The 20442-nt window shown below is 40.8% G+C and overlaps 1 protein-coding gene across 4 annotated transcripts in view; it reads right to left on the bottom strand.

The window, feature by feature from the left end:
• Positions 1-561: 561 nt before the first annotated feature.
• The window catches only part of CTSS (cathepsin S), a 36026-nt gene continuing 16145 nt past the window's right edge, over positions 562-20442 (bottom strand). For 2 of the 4 annotated variants that reach the window (XM_065546400.1, XM_065546395.1), the window contains 5 exons: positions 19745-19972; positions 17963-18128; positions 15728-15830; positions 7885-8002; positions 562-1328 (listed from right to left, as the gene is read on the bottom strand). In XM_065546400.1, the coding sequence (XP_065402472.1) occupies positions 1308-1328; positions 7885-8002; positions 15728-15830; positions 17963-18128; positions 19745-19972 (636 nt within the window). In that variant the 3' untranslated portion in view covers positions 562-1307. The remainder of the gene's footprint in view (positions 1329-7884; positions 8003-15727; positions 15831-17962; positions 18129-19744; positions 19973-20442) is intronic. The other 2 variants (XM_073996366.1, XM_005541969.4) reach the window with 1 other exon arrangement.

Raw genomic sequence — 20442 nt, 5'->3', positions numbered from 1 at the left:
TTTGTTTACTTTAACATGATTTAATTTAAAAATATGTGTTGAATCCTCTTTTTTTTAAGACAGGGTCTTGCTCCGTCACCCAGGCTGGAGTGCAGTTACAGTTCACTGCATTCCCACCCTCCTGGGCTCATGTGATCCTCCTATCTTAGACATCTGCATAGCAGGGACCACAGGCACACACGCCATCCAAATATATCCTTCTTCACCAAAGTTGTGGCCCCAGCTTTAGAAAAAGGAAACTCCTGGATAGTTGCCTTTTTTTTTTTTTTTGTGGACACAAGGTCTCACTATGTTGCCCAGGCTGGTCTTGAAATCCTGGGCTCAAGGCTATCCTCCTACCTCAGCTTCCCACAGTGTTGGGATTACAGGCATTAGCCGCTACACATGGCGTTTTGAATCCTTTTATGTGCAAAGATACAATCTGAACCCTTAGGACATTTATAGCCTAATATTTTCTTCCATCAAAGTTGCTAAAGCCCATCACCAGAATACCACAATTAATATTCTCAGGATAGATTATTAATAGTTGCCTAGGAATAAGAATGGTGTGTGGCAATGACAGAAATTTGAAATGGCAGATTTATTAAGTACTTTTAAGCCATCAAGTTACAAAAGGCTATCAGGGGTCTTAAAAAGACAAAGAGTATAAAATAAAACAATGAACAATGACAGATTGTTTTAGGTTGAACAATTTTTATACAGTTATATCTATAGTACACTACTAATTTACTTAGCAAACTTTTTCCTGAGGTTTGCAAATTTTAAAAAACGAAGAATCAAACTATATTATCTTTTCTGTTTTTTTGAAACAGAGTCTCCACTCTGTTGTCCAGGCTGGAGTACAGTGGTGTGGTCTCAGCTCACCACAGCCTCAACCTCTTGGGTTCAAGGAATCTTGTGCTTCAGCCTCCCAAGTAGCTGGGATTACAGGCATGCACCATTACGCTCCGCTAATGTTTTGTATTTTTAGTAGAGACGGGGTTTCACCATGTTAGCCAGGCCTGTCTTTAACTCCTGGCCTCAAGTTGATATGCCTGCCTTGGCCTCCCAAAGTACTGGGATTACAGGCGTGAGCCACCGTGCCCGGCCTCAAACTATATTTTTTAATTAGTACAGTAAATACACATTAATCGTGACACAATTATTTCTTCTGGATACAGCAGGAAAAATTAAGTTAAGAGAAAGTGCTTCATATTTCTTGATTTGTTATAAAAAGAAGAGATCCTCTCTAGATTTCTGGGTAAGAGGGGAAACTAGCAATCCCACAATGATTTCCTTTATTTCTTGCCATCCGAATATATCCTTCTTCACCAAAGTTGCGGCCCCAGCTTTAAAAAAAAGAAATAACACAAAATTACAAATGCATGCAATCAAATCATGTTATCAACTTTTTATCTCATTGTTTTTCTCCTGTAAGTGATTATATATGAAAGACTGTAAAACAAAATTAGAATGAAATAATATAATAGTTTCTCCAGGGATTTTAGGCAATTCAAAATAATGGTTTGGAAAGCTTTAGTGCTATATTGATGAATAGACTTAATACCTAAGGAAAACTATAGTAAGATCCATCCCAGTCCTTTAATCCTCCTACTTTGCAAATATGACTTCTCTAAGGAAAGAGTATTAGTATCCTTTATAAGGCTCTATCTCTAAATTTTTTTATAACAGTATCGTGGGTAATGATTTTCCATCAAACTTAAATTCCTCTAGAGAATGCCAATTAAGAAATATTTTTGAGTTACTACTGTGAAAAAGCTATAGGGGAGGGAATTCTAAAGCCAACAACAAAAATGCAGCTCTGAAAGAGTTTTTGATCTAGAAGTGGAGCTGCGATAAGACTTTCTTATAATTAAAGCTATTGAAAAATGAGCCAGGCATGGTGGCTCACACTTGTAATCCAAGTGCTTTGAGAGGCTAAAGTGGGATTGTTTGAGGTCAGAGTTTGAGACCAGCCTGGGCAAAATAGCAAGTCCCTGATTCTACAATTTTTTTTTTTTTTTTTTTAAATTAGCCAGGCATGGTGGCGTGTACCTGTATTCCTTAGCTACTCTGCAGGCTGAAGTGGGAAGATCATTTGAGCCCAGGGGTTTGAGAGTACAGTGAGCTATGATTACACCGCTGCATTCCTGACACTCCAGCCTGACCCTGTCTCAAAACAAAACAAAGCAAAACAAAACAAAAAAAAGGAATATTCTACCTGGCACTGGAAGTGTTCAAGCAAGCGGAGGCTAATTGTTAGCGATGTTGCAGAGAGAAATCATGGGTCGGATTAGGGTTCGAGTAGATCAGTGTTTTACTTTTCGATTTCATTGACTTAGAGGAGTTCAAAAGGTTTTTACAGATCGATATACAGTTATCAATTTCTAAATTAGCATGTATGGACACCTTTTTTTTTTTTCTTGCAGATGAAGTTTCGCTCTTAGTTGCCCAGACTGGAGTGCCATGGTGCAATCTCAGCTCACTGCAGCCTCGGCCTCCCGCGTTCAAGTGATTCTCCTGCCTCAGCCTCCCGAGTAGCTAGGACTACTACTCCTGGCATGTGCCACCACGATGGCTAATTTTGTATTTTTAGTAGAGACGGGGTTTCTTCATGTTGGTCAGGCTGGTCTCCAACTCCTGACCTCAAGTGACCCACCCACCTTGGTCTCCCAAAGAGCCGGGATTACAGGTGTGAGCCACCACGCCCGGCTGTATGGACATCCTTTTTAAAAAGTATACTATTGGCCGGGCACGGTGGTTCATGCCTGTAATCCCAGCACTTTGGGAGGCAGAGACGGGCAGATAATTTGAAGTCAGGAGTTTGAGACCAGTCTGGCCAACATAGTGAAACCCCGTCTCTACTGAAAATACAAAAATTAGCTGGGCATGGTAGCATGAGCCTGTAGTCCCAGCTACTGGAGAGGCTGAGGTATGAGAATCGCTTGAACCTGGGAGGCAAGGCGGAGGTTGCAGGAAGCCAAGATTGCACCTGCCTGGGCAACAGAGTGAGACTGTCTCAAAAAAAGAAAATAAATAAAAACCATACTACTTACTGTCACCATTATGTTGTAAAAGAAAATACATTTTAACACCAAAAGCAAAAATTCCAAAGACATAATCTCTATTTTAAGGATAGTCTTTTGAGTAAATAAATTTAGATTAATGAAAAAGTCACCAAAATATTCTTATTTTTCTTATTTTACCAAGACTGATGAAAAAACTTAGAAAATCCTTGTAAGAGGAATGATTTCTGAAGCTCTTTATCATTCTGAGATTTTGTAGTGGTAGGTATATAAATATCATACAAGGCAAAAATTCATTAAGTGCTCTAGGATACAAATAAAAGTGTGAAATAGAGAAAATGCCTAGTGTGTCTGGAGAGCAGTAAGAAATTTAGTTGAAAGGAAAACTGGATATCTTTAGTAGAATAGCAGAAAAAGAGGATAGAAAGCTGGTTTGGGGTCATGTTGTGAACAGCTTAGAACAGCCCGTGGAGGAACACGTACTTCAATTACAAAGGCAAAGGGAAGCTGTTACAAATTTTGGCTCAGGGACTCAAAGGTTGTGTTTTTGCATGCAGTGGAGAACCTAAGAAATGCTGGTTTGTTGTTGGAAGACAAATGACACCATTTAAAAGGACTGTGCTTTAAGAGGCCTTAAATATTCTATGTATCAGCCCTCACTGGACCTTTTGCAGGTCCTATTTTTTTCTCTCTGTACCATTTAACACAGTTGTCTACTCCCACCTTACTGGTCTCTTGGCTTTAAGACACTACTATGTTCTGATTTTCTTATCTCTCTCTGGTCAGTCCTTCTCAAACATTTTCATGAGCGCCTTTCTTTGCTTCCTTTCACTTAATTGCCACTCCACTGCTTAGAAATTTTTGATGGCTCTCCATGCCTTTACAAGAAAATTCAAACTTCATCATCACCTCTAATCAACCAATGGCTGTAGTGGGTTCTTTTGTTTGTTTTTGACACAGTCTCACCATGTTGCTCTGTTGGAGTGTGGTGGTGCAATCACAGCTCACTGTAACTTCAACCTCCTGTGCTCAAGCAATCCTTCTGCCTCAGCCTTCCCAGTAGCTAGGACCACAGGTGCATACCACCATGCTCGGCCAATTTTTTGTTTTTAGTAGAGAAGAGGGCTCACTATGTTGCCCAAGCTGCAGCAATACTCTTTTAATATCTAGTTTAATAAGCAAAAGCAATAACAATAATCTGGCCAGGCTATTATTGATATTAATAGACACCACTTATTTAGCACTTACTCTGTGCCAAACAGATTAACATAAATTATCTAATTTAATCATCATCATGTGAGGTGAGTATTATCTTCTTTTACTAAAGAAAAAAACAGAAGGGCAGAGTGGTAAAGTGGCTTGCCAAAAGTCACATAGATAGTAAATTGTGAAGCCAGAGTTCAAATATAGGATTATTTTATTCCAAAGCCCACTCTAACTTTTATACTATGCCTATCCCTACAGTTATCTCTGTGAGTGAAATCATATGGGGAATGAAATTGAGACCAGTACATCTAGAATCTCATGTAATTTATATCTTACTATGGTCACTACCTTAAATAATAGGTAAAATAAATAATTTTAGATGAACTGAGTTTGGACCTGAGATCTAGTATGAAAATTGAATTGAAGGTCTAGTTACTAGCAGTATTAATTCAGTCCGTGAGACCAAGGAATCCCAGACCCCATTCAACATCTAGATAATTTGCTTTTCTTAGTTTTACCAACCAAGATCAATTGCCCCCAATTTTTCAAAAGATCCCAGACTTCTTTTTGACTAAGTCCTGCTAACTTCCCTTAAACAATGAAACTGATTTAAAAAAAAAAAAAAATCTTAAGCTAAATAAAGTATCTGAGGACAAAGTCTTGCCTTCAGAATTATACAAAGTCTGCTCCAAATGTTCATTTCAGTACTTATCAAGTTGTATATTTTTTTATTAATTCTATAGCTCTTTCACTCAAACTGTTCAACTTTAGGTAAGTTTGTTAACTAAATGCCTATCTCATAAGAGTACTTTAAAAATTAAATTAGAAGGCCGGGCGCGGTGGCTCAAGCCTGTAATCCCAGCACTTTGGGAGGCCGAGATGGGTGGATCACGAGGTCAGGAGATCGAGACCATCCTGGCTAACACGGTGAAACCCCATCTCTACTAAAAAATACAAAAAACTAGCCGGGCGAGGTGGTGGGCGCCTGTAGTCCCAGCTACTCAGGAGGCTGAGGCAGGAGAATGGCGTGAACCCAGGAGGTGGAGCTTGCAGTGAGCCGAGATCTGGCCACTGCACTCCAGCCTGGGCGACAGAGCGAGACTCCGTCTCAAAAAAAAAAAAAAATAAATAAAATAAAATAAATTAGAAAATGTATTTAAAGTACTCACACAATATTTGGTATATAGCCAATGCTTACTAAGTGAAGGTAGCTATTTTTATTATTATCCAGGTATGAGTACATCTGATTGGACTCAAGTAGAGTACATCTACCTTTTTTTTGAGACGGAGTTTTGCTCTTGTTGCCCAGGCTGGAGTGCAATGGCACAGCCTTGACTCACCGCAACCTCCACCTCCCAGGTTCAAGTGATTCTCCTGCCTCAGCCTCCTGAGTAGCTGGGATTACAGGCATGCGCCACCATGCCTGGATAATTTTGTATTTTTAGTAGAGATGGAGTTTCTCCATGTTGGCCAGGCTGGTCTCGAACTCCCAACCTCAGGTGATCCTCCCACCTCGGCCTCCCAAAGTGCTGGGATTACAGGCATGAGCCACCTAGCCAGGCTGAGTCCATCTACTTAAAAATATATATATATAGAGCCTTCTTCTAGGGTGATCACCAGTCCCAGTTTGCCTGGGACTGTCCTGTTTTTAAAAAGAAAGTCCTATGTCTCAGAAAGCCTCGTAGCCCTTAGCAAAGTGGGAAAATTGATCAATGCCAGTTTCCTTTGTAATAGACTGAAGTCCTGGGCTTCTTAGGCTGTGCCAAACACTCTTCTAGGCATTAGGATTACAGAGACAAAGTCTTTCTAAAGCCTAGGTTCTAGAGGAGAAACAGTAAACAAAGAAATACTTGATGATATAATATGATAAGTACAAGAAAGAAAAATAAAGCAGGATAAGGGATACAGAGTGTTAGGAGACAGGGCTCAATTTGAGGCGGAATGGTCGGGAAAAGCTTCGCTGAGTGGATGTTTGAGCAAAGATGCAAGTGAGGCAAAGACCTGGATAAAGAGCTAGAAATAAGCATGGTGTGTCAAGAAATAGCAAAAAGGCTAATGTGCCAGGAGCTGAATGAGAGAGGGGAGAGTAGTTGGAGAGGTGGTTGGAGAGGCAGGCTAAGGCCAGATAATGTCATGCTTTACAGGTCATGGGTTTTATTCTGAATGGGAAGGAAAGCCATTAGAGGGTTTGGGTAGAAGGGTAACATAATCTACTTTATGCTTGAAAAAGATAACTCTGGTTAATGTATAGAGGATTGACTGCAAGCAAACAAGAGGGAAGCAGCTACCATTACAAGATTATTGCAATAGACCAGGAGATAGATGGTGGCTCGAACTCTAATGGTAACAGTAGAGGTATTGAGAAGTGCAGGCATATCTTGTTTTATTGTGCTTCGCTTTATTGTGCATTGCAAATTTTGCATTTTTTACAAATTGAAGATTTGTGGTAACCCTGCATGGAGCAAGTCTATTGGCACAATGTTTCCAACAGCCTGTGCTCACTTCATATCCCTGTGTCATATTTTGGCATTTCTCATAATATTTCAACGGTTTTCATTATTAGCAAATCTGTTATGGTGAACTGTGATCAGTGATTTTTTAAAAAAATTTTTGAGACAGGGTCTCACTCTGTCATCCAGGCTGGAGTGCAGTGGCACAATCACAGCTCACTGCAGCCTCAACCTCCGGGGCTCAGGCTCCTGCCTCAGCCTCCCGCCTCAGCCTACCAAGTAGCTGGGACCACAGATATGCACCACCATGCCCGGGTAATTAAAAAAAAAAATCTCTGTAGAGACAGAGTCTTGCTATGTTGCCCAGGCTGGGACCAGTGAACTTTAATGTTACTATTGTAATTGTCTTGGGGTGCCATGAGCCACACGCATATAAGATGGTGAACTTAATTGATAAGTGTGTGTTCTGACTGCTCCACTAACTGACACTTCCCCCATCTCTCTTCTTTGGCCTCCCTCTTCCCTGAGACACAATGATATTGAAATTAGGCCAATTAATAACCTTACAATGGGCTGGGCACGGTGGCTCATGCTTGTAATCCCAGCACTTTGGGAGACTGGGGCAGGTGGATCACCTGAGGACAAGAGTTTGAGACCAGCCTGGCCAACATGACGAAACCCCGTCTGTACTAAAAATACAAAATTAGCCAGGTGTGGTGGTGCGCGCCTGTAATCCCAGCTACTCCAGAGGCTGAGGCAGGAGAATTGCTTAGAACCTGGGAGGCAGAGGTTTCAGTGAGCCGAGATTGCACAACTGTACTCCAGCCTGGGCAACAGAGGGAGACTCTGTCTCAAAAAACAAAAAAAAAACAAACAAAAAACAACCTTTCAGTGGCTTCTAAGTGTTCAAGTGAAAGGAAGAGTTCTACATCTCTCATTTTACATCAAAGCTAGAAATGATTATGCTTTGTGAAAGCCAAGGTAGGCTGAAAGCTAGACCTCTTGAACCAGTTAGCCATGTTGTGAATGCAAAAGGAAAGTTCTTGGAGGAAATTAAAATGCTACTCCAGTGAACACATGAATGATAAGAAAGCAACACAATGGGCCAGGTGCAGTGGCTCATGCCTGTAATCCCAGCACTTTGGGAAGTTGAGGCGGGTAGATAACTTGAGCTCAGGAGATCAAGACCAGCCTGGGCAACATGCTAAAAATACAGAGATTACCTGTGCCTGGCGGCACGTGCTTGTAGTCCCAGCTACTTGGAGGGCTGAAGTGGGAGGACTGCTTGAGCCTGGGAGGCAGAGGTTGCAGTGAGCTGAGATTGTGCCACTGCACTCCAGCCTGGGTGACAGAGTGAGACTCTCAATAACAACAAACAAACAACAACAACAACAAAAAAAACAAAAAAAAAGAAAGAAAGAAAAAGAAAGAAGAAAAAGAAAAGAAAAGGAAGAAAAAAAAGAAAGGGAAGAAAGTGAACTGGCCTTATCGCTGATATGATTTGAGTGGTCTAGATAAAAGAGCAAAGCAGCCACAACATTCCCTTAAGCCAAAACCTGATCCAGAGCAAGGCCCTAACTCTCTTCCATTGTAAGAAGGGTGATGAAACTAAAAGTTAAAGAAGTTAAATCACCTGCCGAAGTTCTTCTGTGCCTCCAGTGCAACCTATGCCACCTCTATTTTAGCATTTATCACATTGAGTTGAAACGGACTATACATGCACCTGCCTGTTTCCTTTACTCCGTTAGACTAGGAGTACCTTGAGGGATGGTAGAAAAGCTGCATTTTTCATTTCCAATTGCTAGTTCCTAGCTTGGCACATGGTAGGTACTCAATATATGTTTGTTGAATCAGTGTCTGAATGAAGATGCAAAAATGAACAAGAGACTATCCTACCTTGAAGAAGTTTACATTTTAGTGAATAGAGCATGGTTTGCACAAATAGCTATAACACAAAGGATATGTGTAAAATACTATAATAGAATTCATAAAGCATTGCCAAAGCTTAGGAAATAGAGAAACAATTCTAAGTGAATGGGGTATGAAAGAGATAGTATTTGAGGTAGGATTTAAAAATGAATAGGATTTGTAATGACTTTTTTTTTTTCATTTTAAAATTAATATCTTTATTTTTTTCTTCCTTTTTTTTTTTTTTTTTTTTTTTTTGAGACGGAGTCTCGCTCTGTCACCCAGGCTGGAGGGTGGAGCGCAGTGGCGCGATCTTGGCTCACTGCAAGCTCCGCCTCCCAGGTTCATGCCATTCTCCTGTCTCAGCCTCCCGAGTAGCTGGGACTACAGGCATGTGCCACCATGCCCGGCTAATTTTTTTTTTTGTATTTTTAGTAGATACAGGGTTTCACCGTGTTAGCCAGGATGGTCCCGATCTCCTGACCTCGTGATCCGCCTGCCTCGGCCTCCCAAAGTGCTGGGATTATAGGCTTGAGCCACCGCACCCGGTCTCCCTCCTTTTTTTTTGAGATAGGATCTCATTCTGTCAATGAAGCTGGAGTTGAGTGATGTGATCATGGCTCACTCACAGCAACCTCAACTTCATGGGCTCAAGTGATCTTCCCACCTCAGTCTCCCAAGTAGCTGGGACTACAGGTGTGTGTCACCATGCCTGGCTTATTTTTGTACAGAGATGGGGTCTATGTTCCCCAGGCTGGTCTTGAACCCCTGGGCTCAAGAGATCCTCCCAGTTCAGCCTCCCAAAGTGCTGGGATTACAAGCATGAGCCAGTAAGCCTGGTTGGACATACTATGTTTAACTTAATTTTTTTTTTTTTTTTTGAGATAGGGTCCTGCTCTGTCACCTAGGCTAGAGGGCGGTGGTGTGATCATGGCTCACTGTAGCCCTAAACTCCTGGGCTCAAAAAATCCTCCTACCTCAGCCTCTCGAGTAGTTGATATTACAGGCACATGCCACCATGCCCAGCTAATTTTTAAAATTTGTTTGTAGAGACTGGGTCTCCCTATGTTGCTCAAGCTGGCCTTAAACTCCTGGCCTCAAGTGATCCTCCTGCCTTGGCCTCCCGAAGCTCTCGAGTTATAAGCATGAGCTTACCACATTCAGCTAATATTTATACTACATATAAATTTTATATTTATGTGTATCTTTTTTCATTTAAATATATATCCCAAGTATTTTATTAGGTTATTAATAATAGTCTGAATATTTCTAATGCATGGAGTTGATTATGTCATAATTTATTTAATCATATACCTAATGTTAGGCATTTTTGGCTACTTACTAAAGAATAATGCTACAATTCCCCTAAGTTGGGTATGAAAGTTTTCCCATATTTAGGATTATTTTCTTCATATAGATTCCAAGAAAAAAAAGTAATGGGGCACTGGCTGGGTGCAGTGGCTTGCGCCTGTAATCCTAGCACTTTGGGAGGCCAAGGCAGGCAGATCACCCAAGATCAGGAGTTGGAGACCAGCCTGACCAACATAGTGAAACCCTATCTCTACTAAAAATACAAAAATTAGCCAGGCGTGTTGGTGGGTGCCTGTAATCCCAGCTACGCGGGAGACTGAGGTAGGAGAATCGCTTGAACCCGGGAGGCGGAGGTTGCAGTGAGCCGAGATCGTGCCACTGCACTCCAGCCTGGGTGACAGAGCGAGACTCTGTCTCAAAACAAAAAACAAAAAACAAAAACAAGGGGGGGGGGTAAAGAATATGAACATTTAAAAAGTTCTTTATCATGTCGTCAAATTGCTTTCAAGAAAGAGAATAGGCAGGGTGCGGTGGCTCACGCCTATAATCCCAGCACTTTGGGAGACCGAGGTGGGAAGATCATGAGGTCAAGAGATTGAGACCATCCTAGCCAACATGGTGAAACTCCATCAAACATGGTGAAACCCCATCCAACATGGTGAAACCCCATCTCTACTAAAAATACAAAAATTAGCTGGGTGTGGTGGCACGTGCCTGTAGTCCCAGCTACTCAGGAGACTGAGGCAGAAGAATCACTTGAATCTGAAAGGCGGAGGTTGCAGTGAGCTGAGACATGCCACTGCACTCCAGCCTGGTGGCAGAGTGACTCCGTCCCCCCCCCCGCAAAAAAAAAGAATAAATACAGCTTACTTTCCCGTCAAACTGTATAAGAATGCCCATTTCACCAAGACGGGTGGTATTTTTGTAGACAGCATTGGGCTTCACAGGCATTTCAGAAAGATGAAGCAGCATATATAAAGAAACAGAGGTAGGGATGTATCTGTAAACTTAGGGAATGATGAATAAGTAGTTCACTATGGCCAGAGTATGACTGTGGGTATATGAAAATATAGTGGAAGAAATGTCTAAGATTATGTTAAAAACTAGATAGTGGAGTACCTGGAATGCCTGGCCAGGAGTTTGGACTTCATTTTTAGACAATGGTGAACTATTTAGAATTTTTGAGCAGGAGTTGACATGATCTATATTTTAAGAAGATACCTCTATAGATGGCTGGAATAGAATCTGAATTACAGCAGAGCCATTGGGAATGGCAAAGAGAAAATTCATATAAAATATGATTCAGAGGCCAAATGGATAGGGCTGTGTGGGTTGAGGGGGAAAAAGGAGAAGGCCAAAATGATGCTTAGGCTTTAATAATCTGAAGATGGTAATATATTACCCAAAACAGGGAATAGTTTTCCCTTGAGCTTGTTCTAAAATCCTTTTCAGGGATGAGCGATGAAAGGAAGAGAAGAACATTGTAAACTTATTGAGTATGAGCGTGTGTATATGTTGGTAGTAGGGTGATGTAGGTGGGGAGTTTGGATTTTTCAAGTAGAGCTGCCAAATTGGAAGTTGGACAAGAAAGTCTGTCACTTAGTTAGGAGGTCATTTTCAGAGATAATGAACTGGGGATCATCTACATAATGGCAATAGTTGAAACTGAAGGAGCAGATGAGTTTGCTTTGATATAGCAAACTCATGTAACAGACAGGTGGATAAAATAATGTAAGATATGAGGCTAAAGTTGATGTAACAAGATGAATCAAGATAGTGAGAAATGTGCCATTGCATATGTTTTCTGGGTCGTTGAGCAACTTTCCAACCTCTAATGCACTTTCTTCCTCCAATACATGAATAATTCCATACATCTGAAAACTTGACGCAAATAGTGTCTTCTCTGTGGAAGTTTAGACTGTTAGGCATTTCCTCCTCCCATAGCCATTTAGACATGTATCATTATACCACGATGTGTTTGTTGTATCGTTTAAAAATCTATCTAGGCTGGGCGCGGTGGCTCACACCTGTAATCCCAGCACTTTGGGAGGCCGAGGTGGGTGTATCACCTTAGGTCGGGAGTTTGAGACCAGCCTGGCCAACATGGTGAAACCCTATCTCTACTAAAAATACAAAAATTAGCCAGCGTGGTGGTGAGCGCCTGTAATCCCAGCTACCAAGGAGGCTAAGGCAGGAGAATCGCTGGAACCTGGGAGGTGGAGGCTACAGTGAGCCGAGATTGCACCATTGCACTCCAGCCTGGGCAACAGAGTGAGACTCTGTCTCAAAAAAAGAAAAAAACCTATATATATATATGCATGAATTTCTGTCTCTCTTCATAATTTTATTTTTTTTCCCCTTTTTGAGACAGGCTGGAGTGCAGTGGGGTGATCAATGTTCACTGCAGCCTCTCTCTCTCTCTATAGATAGATAGAGAGATTTATATGTATATATACATAATATATATTATATAATGTATATATACATTATATATTATATAATATGTACATATACATAATATATTACATAATATGTATGTAATATACAATGTATGTATATGTAATATATTATATATTATGTATGTATGTATAATATATAATATGTATGTATATATTATATATGTATGTATATGTATGTATTATGTCTACATCAACCCTAGACATAATTGCCATAATCAAATATAATATATATTATATATGTATTATATATGCATTATAGAAGTATGTATATATAATACAAATTGTGTATAATGTATATTATATATTATATATTATGTATGTATATATAAAATATATATATTTTTTTCATGTTAGATTGTGAGTGCCTTTAGGACAGGATGGTTTCTTACTATTTTTTGTATCTCCAGGGCCTAGATAATGCCAATCACATTGTAGATGCCTAGTAAGTGCTTGTTGAATGAATGAGTGAAGAGAAGCAGCTTTGAATTTCAACACTAAAAGATGAGATGATCTTCAAGAGCAGCTTCAGTAGAGGAGAGAATTTAGAACACCTGCTGTAGGGAGTTCCTTAGAGAGTCAATAAGATATGAGGGAAATGGTTTCATTTTAAAAAGCTATCACTGGTCTACACCCAAGCTTACCAGTGCCGTGAATAGGTTATCAGTGAGCCAAGATATTGATCCTCTCGGCTACTTTCCCAGTTGGCCATACAAATATCATCATCTTCTATGTGTGCCACAATGGGAAAAGGTAGGAAAGCACCTTTTGTTTGATTTGTAGACTATGTACTTCAAGTAAAGATTTGAGGGGTGTTATGGGTTGCATTGTGTCCCCGCAAAATTCATGTTGGAATCCTAACCTCCAGTACCTCAGAATGTGAACTTATTGAGAGATGGGGTTGATGTAGACATAATTAATTAAATTAAGATGAGGTCATTAGGGTGGGTCCTAATCCAACATGAATGATGCTCATGAAAAGGGAAAATTGGCTAGGCACGGTGGCTCACACCTATAATCCCAGTGCTCTGGGAGACCAAAGCAGGAAGATCACTTGAACCCAGGAGTTTGAGACCAGTCTGGGAAACAGAGAGAGATCCTGTCTCTACAAATAGAAATTAAAATTTGCCTGGTGCGGTGATGCATGCCTGTAGTGCCAGGTACTTTGGTGGATGATGTGGGAGGATTGCTTGAGCCCAGGAGTTTGAGGCTGCAGTGAACATTGATCACCCCACTGCACTCCAGCCTGGGTGACAGAGTGAGACCCTGTCTCAAGAAGGGGAAGAAAGTAAAATTATGAATAGATACAGAAATGCATATAGGCAGAATGTCATGTGAAAATGAAGGCAGAGGTCAGGGGGATGGTTCTAAAGGCCGAGGAAAGTCCAAGATCACCAGCAAACTTTCAGAAGCTAGGGGAGAGGCATCAAACATTTTTTTTTTAATTAAAAGAACATATTTAATTGACACAGATTGTATAAACTCAAGGTGTACAGTGTGATAACTTGATGTATGTGCACATTGTGCAATGATTGCCATAATCAAATGAAATAATGCATCCATCTCCACCCGGGCTGTACCTTTGATTCCCAGAACCTGTTCATGTTATACCTGAAAGTTTACACTCTTTGATCAACATCTCCTCATTTACCCAGCCTCCAGTCCCTGGCAGCCATCATTCTACTGTCTGTTTCTGTAAGTTTGACTTTTTCAGATCCCACATATAAGTAAGATCATACAGTAATTTTTTTTTTCCTGTGTCCATGAATATTTCTTCCTCACAGCGTGAGAAGCTAGTAACACCTTGATCTTAGACTTCCAGCCTCCAGAACTGGGAGATACAAATTTCTGTTATTTAAGCTGCTCAGTTCGTGGCACTTTGTCATGGCAGCCATAGCAAACTAACACAAAGAGAAACTCCAGGTGTGCCCCAAAGTCTCAACTCTTCATATATCCTCCCTTTTTTCCCTCTAGAAGTTATGTTCCTTTTGTTTATGAGTGATATAGATGTCAGTTCAACACATATATTGAGGGGCCTTTCGGTGCCACCCACTTAGTCTGTGCTGCGGATACAAAGACAAGACATAATCTCTCCCCAAAGGCACGTACAGAACATTGGAGTGACAGACAGGTAAAAATGCAATTTAAATATAATGCCTAAAATGCTGTGATCCAGTATGTATAGGACATTTTGGCAGCATAGAAAAAAGACATTTTGCTCATCCCAAGGATTCAGGAAAGACTTTCTGGAATAGATTGTGCCTGAGCTGCTTCTGAAGAAAAGGAGAAGTAAACCAAAAGAGAAGACAGGATATTCTAGGCAGAGGGAACACAAACCGAGATAGAAAGGAAGGTATTACAGATAAAGTGGAATGTATGGGAACTACAACTGTGGATAGCGCAATATAACCAGAGTGAAAATAGGAGGCAATGAATGCCAGGAGGTGAGGCTGGCAAGGCAGGGAGCACGGCCTACAGGACTTGTCTTCTGTCAGGGAACATTAATTTTACACTGCATGAAACTCAGTAGAAGAGTTATAAGCCCAGACTCGTTCATATTTTAGACAAATAAGTTTGGCAGCAGTATGAAAGATGGATTTGAGGGTAAAGGGGAAGAAAAGAGAGAGTAAAGGAGACCAGTTAGAAGGGGACAGCAATAGTCCACACCAGAGATGCCTGAACTAGAGCCATAATAGAAGAAACAGAGAAGGGACAGAATCAAGGACATAGATGAAGTAAAATTGCTTTGACTAATTGGTTGCTTGGTCAGACTTGGGGAGGTCTCAGATGAATCCATCATATCTTACTGGGTGACTGTGTTGTGTGGCTCTTTACTGATGTGGGAAATTCTGAAGGAGGAACAGCATGGGGGAGAGAGTACTGAATTATTTGGATGTATTGAGTTTGGAGAGACTAAGATATGTGCAAGTGGGTGTGTCCAGATAAGTCTAAAGTTCTGGGAAGAATTCGGAACTAGAGCTAGAGATTCAAAAGCTATTGGCATATAAAGGTTATAGCTAGAGTCCTAAGAGTGGAATTATGGCACCCAAGAAAAAATAAAATAAGAGGAGGAATGGGCAGAGGATAGGGCCTTGGGAAATACCAACATTTTTGGGCTAAACAGAGGAATAGGTTTGTAAGAGAGGCTGAGAAGGAATGATCAGAGAAGTAGTGCAGAAGACAAACCATGAAAACAAACTGATGAAGAAGGAATAGTAAGTGAAGAGATGGGGGCACTGAGAAATTTAGAATGTCACTTTGTAAGAAGCTATAAAGTTCATCATTGTCAATATCATGATCATAATCATCATCATCAAAATCATAAGAGAGTATTTGCTGAAACTCCCTCAAATTCCTGATTCCAATTAAATATAAAGTGTAAATATATTACCTGTTTTTCACAAGCCAGTATTCTTTCCCGTTAAGAACACCATAGCCAACCACAAGTACACCATGATTCACATTCTGAGTACAGGATGGTTCATAGTAGACACCTGAGAATCAATTGGGTAGGAAAAAAGAGTGAATACTATAGGATAATAAAGGGCATTTAAAAACTGTATTACTTTTTATTAGCCTGCTTTGACTACATAGCAAGATTAATTTAAAAAGTTAAGGACATGGCCGGGCGTGGTGGCTCAAGCCTGTAATCCCAGCAGTTTGGGAGGCCGAGGCAGGCAGATCATGAGGTCAAGAGATCAAGACCATCCTGGCCAACATGGTGAAACCCCCGTCTCTACTAAAAATACAAAAATTAGCCGGGCGTGGTGGCGCGCTCCTGTAGTCCCAGCTACTGAGGAGGCTGAGGCAGGAGAATTGCTTGAACCCGGGAGGTGGAGGTTACAGTGAGCTGAGATTGTGCCACCTCACTCCAGTCTGGCAACAGAGTGAGACTCCATCTCAAAAAAAAGAAAAAAGAAAAAAAAGTTAAGGACGTATACTCTCATGCATAAACTAGGGCTCATAATTATTTGCCACCAATGCTGTATTTGTCAGTGTTCTTGCCAAGCTTAGCATCACCCCAGTCATGGTTCCCCCAGAAACCTTGTTTGATAAGCACATCACCTTTTTCTAAGTTTTTTTCTTTTCTTTTTTGTTTTTTTTCTAAGTATTTTTAAACTTGCACACAATCAGTTATTGTAATTCTCTGTGTATACAGACATATCTCATTTTATTGTGCTTTGCTTTATTGTGCTTTGCAGATATTACCTTTTTTTTTTTTTTTTTTTTAAGGAACAGAGTTTTGCTCTGTTGTCTAGGCTATAATACAGTGGTATGATCATAGCTAACTGTAACCTCAATCTCCTAGGCTCCAGTCATCCTCCTGCCTTGGCCTCCCAAAGCACTGGGATTATAGGCATGAGCCACTGCACCCCGCTAGATATTGCATTTTTTACAAATTGAAGGTTTGTAGCAACTCTACATTCAGCAAGTCTATTGGTACCATTTTCCCAAAAGCATGTGCTCACATTGTGTCCTTGTACCACATTTTGGTAATTCTCACAATATTTCAAACTTTCTCATCATTATTATATCTGTTATGCTCATCTGTGATCAATGATCTTTGATGTTACTTTATAATTTTGGGGGTGAGCTACAAACCACACCTATATAAGATAGCAGCCTTAACCCACAAATGTTGTGTGTGTTCTGACTGATCCACGGACTGGCCATACCGCTGTCTCTCTCTTCAGGCCTCCCTATCCCCTGAGACACAATGATATTGAAATTATGCCACATAATAACCCTATAATAGCTCCTAAGTGTTCAAGTAAAAAGAAAAGTTGCATATCTCTCACTTTAAGTCAAAAGCTAGATGTGATTAAGCTTAGTGGGAAAGGCATGTTGAAAGCCAAGACAGGTCAGAACCTAGCCTAGGCCTCTTGTACCGAACAGTCAGCCATGCTGTGAATGTAAAGGAAAAGTGCTTGAAGGAAATTAAAAATGCTACTCTGCTGAACACACAAATGACAAGAAAGTGAAACAGCCTTATTGCTGATACAGAGAAAATCTGATTGGTCTAGATAAAAGAGTAAGCCAGCTAAGCATGCCCTTACGCCAAAACCTAATCCAGAACAAGACCTTAACTCTCTTCTATTGTAAGAAGGTTGAGAGAGGCGAGGAAGCTGCAGAAGAAAAGTTTGAAGGCAGCAGATGTTGGTTCATGAGGTTTAAAGTCGCCTCACCCCACACCGCCCCGCCTTGCCCTGCCCTGCCCTGCCCTGCCCGGCCCTTCCCCTCTTTCTTTCTTCTTTCTTTCTTTCTTCCTTGTTTTTTAGAGACAGGTTTTCACTCTGTTGCCCAGGTTGGAATGCGGTGGTATGATCACAGCTCACTGTAACCTCAGATTCCTGGGTTCAAGGAATCCTTCCGCCTCACCCTCCCAAGTAGCTGAGACTACAAGTGAGTGCCACCATACCTGGCTAATTTTTATTTTTATTTTTATTTTTTGTAGAGATAGGGGTCTTGCGATGTTGCTCAGGATGGTGTCAAACTCCCAGGCTCAAGCAATCCTCCCACCTCAGCCTCCAAAGCTGGAATTACAGGCATGAACCACCGTGCTCAGCCAATATCCTTTGTTTCTTTCTTTAAATTCTAATTATTTTTTATTTATTTATCTTTTTACCACTTCTGTAGAGGAAGAAAGAAGGATGACTCGCATCCACACCAACAGACACTGGGCCTTTATTGGCCACAACTTCTTTCAGGACATCTTCTCTGCCATAAGGAAGTTCAGTATACTTTGAACATGTGGCAGCACGATATTTTGAGTCATATTGACACTTCTGATCCTGCAAAAAGAAGTATAAAGCAGATAAAGAAGTATACTTCAACTCCTTTATAAATCACCAGTATCCTAAGCCTAGATTTTAAATATGTCTTCTTTCCTTTCTTTAACTTTTTCATGTGTCTAATGTTCCTTCCTTTGCAAATCTTCCAAATCCTAACAGTCTCGGGTTTCAGCAATAATGGAGGAAATACAGAACTATTCTATTCTTTCAAATTATGAACATCCTCATACAGGCAAAACTTGCCAGGGCAATGTCCCCTCGACTCTGAGGTGGACTGTAGGGAAATATTACATAGAGATAAAAAACTGTAGGTGAGAGCTTTAAAATCTTTTTGATGCCTGCAAGATGATCTGCAGTTAAAATGATGGTATATAAAGACCATATAATATGGGAAACACAAGTGTATTTCAAGTGGGAAAAGGAAAGTTACAAATTCATGTTTGTTGTATATACAACTATGTTTTGTATTTATTTATATTATTTATTTTTTGAGACAGGCTCTCCCTCCATTGTCCAGGCTGGAGTGCAGTGGCACAATCATGGCTCACTGCAGACTCCATCTCCTGGGCCAAGTGATTCTCCCATCTCAGCTTCCTACGTAGCTGGAACTGCTACTCAGGTGTGCACCACCATGCCTGGCTATTTTTTTGATTTTTAGTAGAGGTGAGGTCTCACTATGTTGCACAGGCTGGTCTCAAACTCTTGAGCTCAAGCAATCCTCCCACGTCGACCTCCCAAAGTGCTGAGATTACAGATGTGAGCCACCACACCGGGCCAACTATGTTTTTTAAGTGCTTAACAGGAAAATAACTTGAAAGAAATAAACCAAAATAATAGTGGTTAAGGTAGAAGGTTTTTGAGTGATATTTTTATATTTTTAAAATCTTCTGTAACATGGACACAATCCTTAGGCTATCGTTATATCAAAATGTATAATGAATTTGCGAGGAAGAGGAGAGTATTATTTAGCTTCTCAGTGGGTGGAAGAATGATGTGGTTAATGATCTGAGAATAAGGTTGAGCATGGGAGGCTGCAGAAGAAAAAGTTTACGGTGAAGTAATTTTAAGGATAGTTTGCTTAAAATCTGTTTTGTTTAATTTTGAGACAGAGTCTTGCTCCGTTGCCAAGGCTGGAGTACAGTGATGTGATCTCGGCTCACTGCACCTCCGCCTCCTGAGTTCAAGTGATTCTCCTGCCTCAGCCTCCCAAGAAGCTGGGACCACAGGCATGCGCCACCATGCCTGGCTAATTTTTCTATTTTTGGTAGAGACAGTGTTTTACCATGTTGGCCAGGTTGGTCTCAAACTCCTGACCTCAGGTGATCCACCCACCTTGGCCTCCCAAAGTGCTGAGACTACAAGCGTGAGCCACTACACCCAGTCATTAAAATCGGTTTTTAAGCATGAGTGCTACTTGCTTATTTGTACTACTGATATATTAAGAAGAGTACTTCATCAGAAAGAGAACTCTTGAGAATTTAAGAATTCCTGTACAGGGTTCTCTCTCATACACAATACTGCTTCTCAAGCAATTGGCGTGGTGGCAAGCCCAGTGCAGTCAGTCAGTGGATAACATGAGATCATGGGGCAGCACAAAAAGTTTGCTTGTGACACACCGTGGCTTTGTAGGGATAGGAAGCGTCTGAGTCGATGCCGTTGTTATCAATGATGTACTGGAAAGCCCTTGTCATGAAGCCACCATTGCAGCCTTTGTTTCCATATTTTTCAGTTGAGCAATCCACCAGGTTCTGGGCACTGAGAGACACCAGCTTTCCTGTTTTCAGCTTCAGCTGTGCTTCCAGGGCCCCCACAGCACTGAAAGCCCAGCAAGCACCACAAGAACCCTAAAACAGATACAAGGTCACAAACGCAAATCACAGAAAATCATTCGGAATGACTTCCATAACCCAAACTGGACAACGCTCAACTACATCAGCTCTGTCCCGAGTTCCCAGGAAGAGCTCTGCCACTACAGTTTCCTTCTGTCTTTAACAATGGGAATGAAGACTAAATACTTCATGGTTATCTAGGCAAGGTCCAACCTTGATAGAGATTTGCAGTTGACCAAGCTCAGAGCATAATGACCATATTCAAATATACTAAGAAACAATACTCACTAAGCATGTACCAAATTGCACCTATTTTCATCCGTAAGTAAGGGAGATAGTTGCCTACAGTAATGAGATTTTAAGAGAAGCTAGGATGATTTCCTTGACCTAAAATACCCTTTCTCCTGTCAAATGATGCCTGAAACATAAGAAATTTAATCCTAGGTTGGCATTTTGCAAACCTTTGTCATGTTCAGACATTTTTT

The sequence above is a fragment of the Macaca fascicularis genome, chromosome 1 (genome assembly GCF_037993035.2).
Source record: "Macaca fascicularis isolate 582-1 chromosome 1, T2T-MFA8v1.1".
NCBI lineage: Eukaryota > Metazoa > Chordata > Mammalia > Primates > Cercopithecidae > Macaca > Macaca fascicularis.
Note: the sequence above shows the minus strand (reverse complement) of the source record. Positions and strands in the feature narration are given on the sequence as shown.